The sequence below is a fragment of the Poecilia latipinna genome, unplaced genomic scaffold (genome assembly GCF_001443285.1).
Source record: "Poecilia latipinna isolate Pla-1442-1.1 unplaced genomic scaffold, P_latipinna-1.0 Scaffold428, whole genome shotgun sequence".
Classification (NCBI taxonomy): domain Eukaryota; kingdom Metazoa; phylum Chordata; class Actinopteri; order Cyprinodontiformes; family Poeciliidae; genus Poecilia; species Poecilia latipinna.
Genome location: NW_015113044.1, coordinates 110,620 through 120,129, shown reverse-complemented (window position 1 = coordinate 120,129; position 9,510 = coordinate 110,620). Strand labels below are relative to the sequence as shown.

Genomic DNA, 9,510 nt, shown 5'->3' with positions numbered 1-9,510 from the left:
TATATATATATATATATATATATATATATATATATATATATATATATATATTCTTTTATAGACAAGGATATAAAAATAGAGAGGCAAGGGCCGACTTTAAACAATATTTTAGAGGTTTGCTTTGTAATAGTTTAATTATTCAGGTCTATACATAGACCTATAAAATCACTTTCCCTGTTCAGTTTTCCCAGTCGCGCATGCGCAGCGGAAATCCTGTCAACGTTCTGTTCCTGTTCACATCTGGGGAGAGGATAAAAATATACATAATTCAATTATTTGTCATTCTTGTTAAACTTTTAGGTTACGGTTAAGTTAAGACGCCATTGCGCTAGAATAAGTATATTTACATGTACATAAAAAACGGAGGCTGAATCCAGAATCGAACATCTGGGATCGACTTTCCTGGTCTTGGTGTTGACAATTCATGTTGCCCAGCAATGGCCCAGGGTCAGACTTCTTCGCAACCTGTTCCAACTGGCACAGACAAAGACAGCAGTGTACCAGCGGTGGGTTACGACAAGAAGTGTATTTTCTGCAGGATTGTAAACAATGAAATGGACACAGAGCTTCTCCACAGAGTGAGAATCTTTTTCTTCTTGTCTTATTTGTGGATGTCAGTCAGCTAGCTTTAGCTTGTTTTTGTTAGCAGACTCTCATAGCAACAGATTTAGCTCTATCAGACTTGGGCAGGGAAGACGTGGCTGATATTTAAGCTTCCTTTTAGATATTATAGTCGAATATATCTTGCAGAGCAGTGAGCCTATAGTGCTGTAGTTGTTGTGTTAATGGTCCGTCATGTGGGTAAGGTGTGTCTCGCATCTCCTCTGGTCAAATCAGGGTTCCTGCACTTGTTTCGTGTCAAAATTTCACGCAGTGAAAGGCTGTAGTGAAATTTCACTATTTTCTTGGCTCAGATGTTCAGAATTCTCCGGATCTTTTAGACTGAGTACACAAAGACAGAGTCACTGTTAGTTTTAAGCAAAAGATGAACGATGGATGGGTGGATAATGGATGAACAGGAATACAGATTGATGGATAATGGACTAATGGATTGAATAATGGATGCAGTGATGATTATCTGACTGCAGATGGATATATAAGGGATCGTATTATTGTAAAGCTGAATTCTAGGTTAATGAATTGATGATCATGTGGAGGAACAATAGAAGAGAATGTCATTCATTGATCTCTAAGGGGGAAATTGCTTAAAGTGATGATAAATAATTAGAGTGATGAAGGATGAACATTTAAAAGCTTTAGGAAATTACATTTTCCACGCTGGATTTTCTTTTTTTTTAATCCTTATCCAGACATGTAAATATACTTCCATCGAAATCTGTACATTTGCGAATATTTCTAGCCTTCAAAGCAACCAGCCTCATGTGGACACGGAGCTGCATGTGGCTGATTATAAACCACAGAGCAGTAATTTCAGGTTTTTGTGAAATAAATACGTTGCAGGATGAAGATATTTGCTGCTTCAGGGACATTAAACCCGGAGCTCCACATCATTACCTGGTTGTCCCAACCAAACATGTTGGAAACTGTAAATCACTCAACATACAACATGTGCCTTTAGGTAAGGCCACTCATTCATGTTTTTTATCTGTATATACTTTCAACAAGCTAAATTCTTCTCCTGTTGTTTCTAGTGAAGCAAATGGTTGACGTCGGGAAGGATGTTTTGCGAAAACACAATGTGACCGATCTCACTGATGTCAGGTTAGCAACATTCAGTATGGCGCGCCAGTAAATTTAGAGGATCGCCTTTTGAAGCGTGACGTATGTTGATGTATTACGTGCAGCAGATGCAGCAGTAAATACTTCACGTGTTTCCTGTGCAGGTTCGGCTTCCATTGGCCACCGTTCTGTTCCGTCACACATTTACACCTACATGTTCTGGCACCAGTCAGTCAAATGGGCTTCATGTCGCGCCTCGTCTACAGACTCAACTCCTACTGGTTTGTCACGGTAAGTTTTAGAAAAACTTTGAATTTAGGTTTGTGAAAAATAAGTGGTTTACCCGGGGCTTCTGTCATCAGAGATATCGAATATGTATTTGTTGCTGTTTTTATTTTAAATGGAAACAAGAATAATCCCAACTCTTTTCTCTCTCTTTGGTATGTTAATTTTCTTCTGTCAAATCCTCAATATCTTATTTAATTACTGATGGTACCCTATAGATTTAGAGTAGGTAGCCTAACTTTTTTAGCATTACAATTATAGGAAGACAATCTGGTCATTAGTTTTTTTTTTATTTGCATATATTGCATCACAGAGTTATTTGCATTTAGAGTGTATGAGTGTGTAGTAGGTGAGGTGCTGCATTTGTTGGTATCTGGAGTGTAACTGTCACTATTCTTTATACATGATGGGTAAGAACAAAGAAGAAGAAAAAAACCTCCTGAATAGCTAACATCTTTTTTTATTGTCAAATGTTTTGCAGGCAGATCAGCTGGTTGAGCTTCTCAACTCTAAAGTAGAGACACATTGAACTCCGGATCCATTTTTTTTCTTCAGTGAATTTTCATAAAGTGGCCTCAGTAAGCTGCCATGTTGGATGATACGGGATCTGTTGTTCTTTCTTGTTTGACAAAAGTTAAGGACGGTGTTTTATTTTAAACATGTGTGAAGTCCTGTAGGACAAAGTATTTCTTGGTTTCTTCACAATGTGCCAGAAAGATGTCCCAGGAAGAGTGGGGTATCGAAGCTCTCATCTTAGAAAAAAACCAATGGCTAGGGACCAATTAGCATTTATCTGATTTGATCAAAACTGAAAGATGATTTGATTTTAAAACGCAGCCGTAGAACAAAACTAATCAAAGTCCACGGAATTTGTTTGTTTTTCCTGTCATTTCAGAGGGCCTGCAATGTGAAGTTGAGGTGATGCATGTGAAGAAAAAAAATTTAATTGAACATTTATCCACTGAATATATGAGCTATACCGCCTGATTTACATGTGTAATCCTCAAAACATTACTTTGATTGTTGAGGTACTGTACAACATGATCATAACAAGCACTGCAACACAGTTAATGTACTGAAAATACTTAAATGATTGCAATGTGTAATATATATATATATATATATTGCTTAGTATACAGGAAAGATGTACATCAATACTGGCTACCAGTTCGTAAAAGTCTGCTTTACCTCAAACAAAACCATATTTACAGAATACACATAATTCAAAATTAAAAAGCAACAACACTAATTTTATGGCAGACTTTTTTTTTTTGTAAGTGTGTGATTCTATCCACCTGATAGAATCAGTTTTGAAGCATGTAATTCAGAAGCCATCCATCTTTAATCAGTTTTATCAAATGTCAGGGCATTGTCATCACTTTCTGCTGTGTATGAACTGAATGTGAACAACCAATATGCACTTTTAATTATTAATTTAGAATAAACAATGTTGCTTCTAGCGGGTTGTTCGTGGTCTTCATTAGTCCTCCTTCTTTCTCGTAACTCAACCCAATCAGCCAGTCGGAGTTTTGAGGATCTGAAGTCATCTCAGTCATCATCCTATGGCCTCTATTGTCAAACGTTTCCCTGATGTGTACATACTGGTTAATCATGTCTTGAAAATGTTTATTGAATTGCATGATTTTACAACTTAAAAGTGCGTCCAATTGTGGCCAAAAGTTTTGAGATGGATAATTTATTTTTTTTATTTCATTTTTTTTCACAAACGTTATTGCGTCAGTCTTTACGGGAACACTTTGCATTGATTTTACGTTGCCGTGAGGAATGATCACTCAACTCAGTACAAAATGAATTATGTTTAACTTAATTCATAAAAGCCTGTTTTACTCTATGATGTAGCCCTGACACAAACTGACATTCCAACATCAATTTAGATGTTTGCGCTATGTGGACAGGATGAAAAATATGTGCTCTCATATCGCTTTGCATCACAAAAAGGCAAGGATGGTGCTGCTAATAAGATTCCACCCAAATTGTTAAAAGTCTAAGGGATCAAGTTGCCACCAGAGCACAACTCGTTTCAGGAACGGAAGTGGACAGCAGTTTGGCTGCTGCTCTGATGTAAAGTAGGACAGGAATGACCAAGTTACATTCTGCAGGGAATACAAGGATTAAGCTACAGAAGATTGGGGTGTAAGGTTAACTTTGGCACACAAAGTCCTCCTACTTTTATCTCAGTGTGAATCTATTGGTGCTTTATAAACTTGATGTATTTCTTCATAAAAGCCTTTAAAAGTTCTGAATTTCATATCGATATAGAGATACAGTAGCTGGCAGAAAAGTTCTAGACGACGATGAATCAGTATTGATTTACATTCCAATCAGTCTCGAAACATTTGACCATATTTGTACGGTTTCTTAAATAAAGTCAAATTCGCTGGTGTCACATTTTTAAAGTAGTGCTTTTATTTCACTGTACATCTTAGTGTGGTTAAGGTACCAAAAAAAAACCCAACAAAACTAATCATCATGACAATGCAACTACAAAGCACCTCTGTTATAAACGCATAGTGCGAGGCTCTGGTCCAAGTTGGATCAGGTTCATCTTATAGCACCAGATTGTCTGTCAGCGGCAGGCTTTGTGTTCTCCTTTTGTTTCAGGCCCTTCTACCCCGCTCGTGTACTTTCAGTGCATCATAAAGCCGTGGACTTCAGTGTGGCCGGGTTTGTGTGGTTCTTTTCATACATTTATAGGCTTACAGCAGCAAGCAACATCTTGAAGAGTGGATTATTTAACAACAAAGTTGTTTTCAATCGCCAAATGTAGTACAGTAGAATACAGTAATGGGGACTCGGTTCTTTTAGAGAGGAGATCTCATTCTAATTGTCAAGCACTGTGGCAGACGGGTGACAAGTTGGGCCTTTTCTGGAGGCCAATGCACCCTTACACTGAATTGGCCATGAATTCACATCTACATTGTAGTAATAGAGTCAAATGTAAGATTAGATTTCTAACAAAGTTTGGCTCAAACTGAGTATTTAACAGGACTATGCAGTAAATCTACACCGGATGGCTGGAAGAGAAGCATCAAGACTTTTGAATAGCCTAGTCAAAGTCCAGACTCAACTAGACCAAACTGCTGTTGAGGCTTGTAATCCTTTATGGATGTGAACAGAAATACTGTCTTGTTCTCTTGAAATTATGTTGGAAATGTTGATGATAATTCTACCTGCTTGTGTTTTCACTCTGTGCTGATCTAAAACAACTTTTTAATAAAAATTAGGGGTAGTAGAGGATTTGATTTTGTGGTTGTATTTTTTTTTCTGAAGTCACTCTTTCTCAACATGAATCAAAGCATCAGCAAAATCCCAATATGTGCTTATTCCAACAAAGTGATAACTACATGGTCGTCCTTTCCTTGCCACAGCGTCTCTCCCTCGAAGTCCACCAGTCCCTGTTTTCTGGCCCGTAAAAGAATTCCCACCAGCGTATTGGAGATGGCCACGTAATGCTCAAAAAGCTTCCCAAATTCAACCGTGATCCCTTTCCTGTGGTCCTCACGTCTGTCCCCGTCGTGCTGCCCGATGTCCCTTATCACCTCGCACAGCTTCTGGATCTCCCTGCCGATGTGTGTGTGAGCCTCCTTCCCACGTTTCTCAGTCAGGGACCCCTGCTGGGGTCTCCCGTAATCATCCTGTCCCCTGTGAAGGGCCACGACAGTCTGCCTGGTGTCATGGCTGAAGGGGTTGAGCTTCTGGCTCTCCTGGTGCTCACTGGACCACTTCTGCCAGTTTTCCTTGAGGCCTTTGACAGAAACGTTGGGCGTCGCTCTGTCATCGTCACTCCGAGCGGGAGCGTTGAGGTCGACCTCGGGTTTAAAGTTGCTCCTCTGGCTGTTGGTCCCCATTATTCACTCCCCTCATTTCTGAATACAAGAAGAAAAGGACTTTGCAATGCATAGTGACATAGTGAAACTAAGTACAAAGTGGCTTAGGAAGAAGAGAGGCAATATTTTGGTGTTTCCATCACAAAGCTCTGATCTCAAGAAAATTTGTGGACAGTGTTGAAAAGTGTGTGTGTGATAATAGCTGTGATAATAGTTGGTGTAACCTGACTCAGCTACACCAGTTGTGTCAAAATGAATGGGTGCAGCAAACTGTGAGAAGGTTGTGGAAGGATAAACATGGCATAAAGTCTATGCAATGCTACCAAGTACTAAATAAATGTATGTTTAATAAAAGTATGAAGACATCTGAATTTGTGCGTGCATATTAAAATCTAGAGTATAAATCTGTAATTATCCTGCTATTATCTATTTATACATTGACTGTATAAATAGATGATATCTATTTGTCTTCTATCCAAATAGAAGACAAAAAAAATCTTTAAGCTAAAATTGTGGGAATCTGGTTAAATGACATACAATGAGAGAAAAACGAGTCTTTTATTATTAATATTTTTCGTATCTTAATTTGAATGCTAATTACCACCGGAAGTCGCAATCTGTCCAGTTTCACGGGACATAGTAATAAAATGCAATGCAAGATAATCTAGTAGAAGAAAATCTACAACGCATTATAATCATTGATTGATCGTACTTTCCTCATTTTTTTTAACCAATAATTGCTTTGTTAACCTTTCAAAACTTCAGAGAGTTGATTATCCAGCTTTCAGATGACACATTCAGACCTCACCTGATCGGCTGAAACCTTTCTACATGCAGCCGAACTTCGGTACTTCCCGGTTCTTCATCTGATGTGGTTTTTTAGGTCTGCAGTTTTGCTGACAGCCGCAGCACAGCGGATGCATCAGATCCACACGCAAGCCCATCTGATGGACATCTGTCCCCGCCAGTGGAGACGAGGACACTTCCCTGCAGCCAATCACAGACCGCCGTGAAAAGCGTCTTATCTCTTGGTTATGAAATAGCTTAAAGCTTATTTAAAGTACAGTGAAGAGGAGGGAATCTTTCCCGCCCCGTAAAGCAAGTAAAAGTTGTGTATATTTGATTTATAAGGTTCTTTTTTTTTTTTTTTAAAGATAAATGAATTATTGTAGATTAATAAATGTTCCGAATTAGGTACACGGTTTATAATGGTACAACCATTAAAATGTAGAAACTAATTTAGTAACTTCTACATATTAGAGAGTGTATATTCAAAAACCGAGTGCACATAACTCTGCCTTTTATGGTTACATTGTCACCTCCAAGCGGCACCTTTTGTGCATGTTTCTGTTTCTAGCCGGACTTATTTTGAACCCGCACTAGCCATGGCCGCCTCCGGTAGCAAATCATGCCTCCAATATCTCTTCCATCTGGCCCATGACCATCTGGATTTTAGGTTACCGGTAACGATAAAACTATTTCCTTATTGTTTGTTTAGCTTCCGGTATCTTTTACAGGTTGTTGGTATATGGCCCGTTCCACTCTGTTATATTATGGTATTATAATATGGTAGCTTAATGCTAATGTAACAGGAATGTTAGTATGTCTTGGAATGAATCGATACCCGCTGATTAAAGCTGCTGATTTAAGATAGAGTGGTTACAAAATAATAACACCGTGGAATGTTTCTCTTCCGAACACTATGTTTGTGGGTAATCGACTCATACTTGATCTTAAAGTTTATTTCCATTCATATATCTATAAATGTCAATGTAAGGTTTAATTCTTTTTGTGACTTCATTTTTTAAATGAGACGGACTAGGTTTATTTTAAGTTAATGTACATTTTTCATAAAACAACCTATAAAGCAACTTTCCCTAAAGTTTCCCTGCAGTTCAGGGAACCCTTCTGAAGGGTTAAATGGTTCCAAAATGCATAATTTAACCTTAGGGAACCTAAAAGTTGTCCTCAAAGTTTAGGATGTAATCTTTAAAGAAACTCCAAGAAAGTTGACCACATCTTTCGCTATTTCTCAAATAAATAAGGGATATAAATCATAGAATATTCCCGCAGGGGATAAAAGTTATTCAGTGTGAGCTTTGGAACAGTTTAACAGATCAATGCGGAAAAGTTCCCTGAAAGTTTTCTTCAACTTGTTTGATTTAAACTTCATAGAACATTTCCTGACAGTTGAACTTAGTCTGTAGCCTTTAGAGAAACCTTAGCAAACCGTAAGCATTTCTTGAAGGCTATGTGCAACTTTTTCTGAAGTTTCAAGCTGTTTTATGTCAGAGTGGAGGAATCTGGCAGACTGTAAAAGGGGGAAGGTTGGTGTGTTAAAGACAGAGGGTCACTTGCCAGATTTTGGCCAGATTTTACAAACTACAGGGAATTTATTTGGTGTCTTTTTCTATCGTCTATGTTGTTCTCTGATTTGAATCAGAAATCTGATTCATGATTTCTGTTAAATTAATGACCCCTTGACATATTGTTCATTTATGCCCTGATTCTAATAGGAGATTAAGTCTCTGCTGGCTCTCCGATTGAAACCATTCCATCCATGCGGAGACTTCAAAGAGCAGGTCAGAGGTCACCGTGTTTGCACTCTTTTTTTTTTTTGACTAACGTTTTGCAGGTCAACAGATGGTTGGATGGGATTTAAATTAGAGCATCTTTTCATCGTCCTCACATTCGGTATGTTTATTTCCTGCCGTTTTTAGTCTCCTTTCTGGTGCTTGGACTGCTTGTCGGAGGAAGACGTTTGCACCGTGATGGCCAGATCTGTTTGTGCAAAGTAAGTGTGTTATTTCTGCTTGCATAGATCTTTAGTGAGAAAAAAAACTGTGACTCCCCGCCCCCCATCTTGTCCTCTCAGGTCTGCTTTTGAGCTCTGGGGCCATGGACAAACGCACAGTGAACTCAGGACATCCCTGTTAAACTACCCACCAGAGAAAATGGTGAGTTAGCTTTGGTATAAAGCACAGTTTACCCTTAGCAACTCTACTTCTGATCTCCTTTATCCTCCTTGATTTCGCTACAGAGTCCGTACATGCAGAAAGGCTCTTCGTACAGAATAAACGTCTACACTTTCAATAAAACATTGTTGTTTGAGGACAGTATTAAAAAGATTGATGTAAGTATTTGTCTGAGAGTGGAGATGGATGGTTTACTTTCACATTCAGAGGTCGTATATCGTATTAATGCCGTGTTTATCCTACTCTGTTCGTTAGGCCCTGGACTATCTTCCCTTTGAAGGCACTGTGAGCCTGAAGAACCCTCAGCACATCTTCTGTTTGTTGGAGGACTATGGCACCGACCCCAACAACATCCCTGAGCATCCTAAATACATCTACTTCGGCAGATGGGTGAGAAATAGAAACTTTGCAAAAATATTAGCTCTTCAACTGTTGTCTCATCACAACCGCAAACTTCAATGAAGGATTGTTTAGTGGAAGGGAAAGATAAGTAGGTTTTTCACATTTTTACAGATGTAAATGGTACGACGTATATTGGTGTTGAGCCAAGACGTTCCGTCTTTCGCTGCAATTACAGTAAAAAATTTTAAAATTTGTGGTTGCAAAAAAAAAAAAAAAAAACTCAAGAGGAATGAATACTTTTGGAAGGTGCTGTGGATTAATCTACCCTTTTTTTTTTTTTTTTTTTTTTTTTTTAAATCCAAAAAAGGTTTTTTTGTTTT

General features: G+C 38.4%; 3 protein-coding genes across 3 annotated transcripts in view; 2 read left to right on the top strand and 1 right to left on the bottom strand.

The window, feature by feature from the left end:
- Positions 1-211: 211 nt before the first annotated feature.
- hint3 (histidine triad nucleotide binding protein 3) lies at positions 212-3,424 on the top strand. The gene is made up of 5 exons (XM_015038064.1): positions 212-578; positions 1,462-1,579; positions 1,653-1,722; positions 1,845-1,971; positions 2,447-3,424. The coding sequence occupies exons 1-5, from the start codon at positions 438-440 to the stop codon at positions 2,492-2,494; spliced, it is 504 nt and encodes a 167-aa protein (XP_014893550.1). The 5' UTR covers positions 212-437; the 3' UTR covers positions 2,495-3,424.
- Positions 3,425-4,371: 947 nt separating this feature from the next.
- On the bottom strand, positions 4,372-6,916 carry LOC106950900 (actin-binding Rho-activating protein). Its single transcript, XM_015038063.1, has 2 exons — positions 6,622-6,916; positions 4,372-5,852 (listed from the first exon to the last, which is right to left on the bottom strand). The coding sequence occupies exon 2, from the start codon at positions 5,832-5,834 to the stop codon at positions 5,307-5,309; it is 528 nt and encodes a 175-aa protein (XP_014893549.1). The 5' UTR covers positions 5,835-5,852; positions 6,622-6,916; the 3' UTR covers positions 4,372-5,306.
- A 245-nt stretch (positions 6,917-7,161) lies between these two features.
- The window catches only part of trmt11 (tRNA methyltransferase 11 homolog), a 14,868-nt gene continuing 12,519 nt past the window's right edge, over positions 7,162-9,510 (top strand). The window contains exons 1-6 of the mRNA XM_015038061.1: positions 7,162-7,276; positions 8,330-8,395; positions 8,534-8,607; positions 8,689-8,770; positions 8,854-8,946; positions 9,044-9,178. Coding sequence (XP_014893547.1) covers positions 7,199-7,276; positions 8,330-8,395; positions 8,534-8,607; positions 8,689-8,770; positions 8,854-8,946; positions 9,044-9,178 — 528 coding nt within the window. The 5' untranslated portion in view covers positions 7,162-7,198. The remainder of the gene's footprint in view (positions 7,277-8,329; positions 8,396-8,533; positions 8,608-8,688; positions 8,771-8,853; positions 8,947-9,043; positions 9,179-9,510) is intronic.

Coding starts and splice junctions, on each gene's coding strand:
- hint3 (XM_015038064.1), top strand. CDS start 438: ATGGCCCAGGGTCAGACTTCTTCGCAACCTGTTCCAACTGGCACAGAC. Junction 1,580..1,652: donor CATACAACATGTGCCTTTAG/GTAAGGCCACTC, acceptor TGTTGTTTCTAG/TGAAGCAAATGGTTGACGTC. Junction 1,723..1,844: donor ACCGATCTCACTGATGTCAG/GTTAGCAACATT, acceptor TTTCCTGTGCAG/GTTCGGCTTCCATTGGCCAC.
- LOC106950900 (XM_015038063.1), bottom strand. CDS start 5,834: ATGGGGACCAACAGCCAGAGGAGCAACTTTAAACCCGAGGTCGACCTC.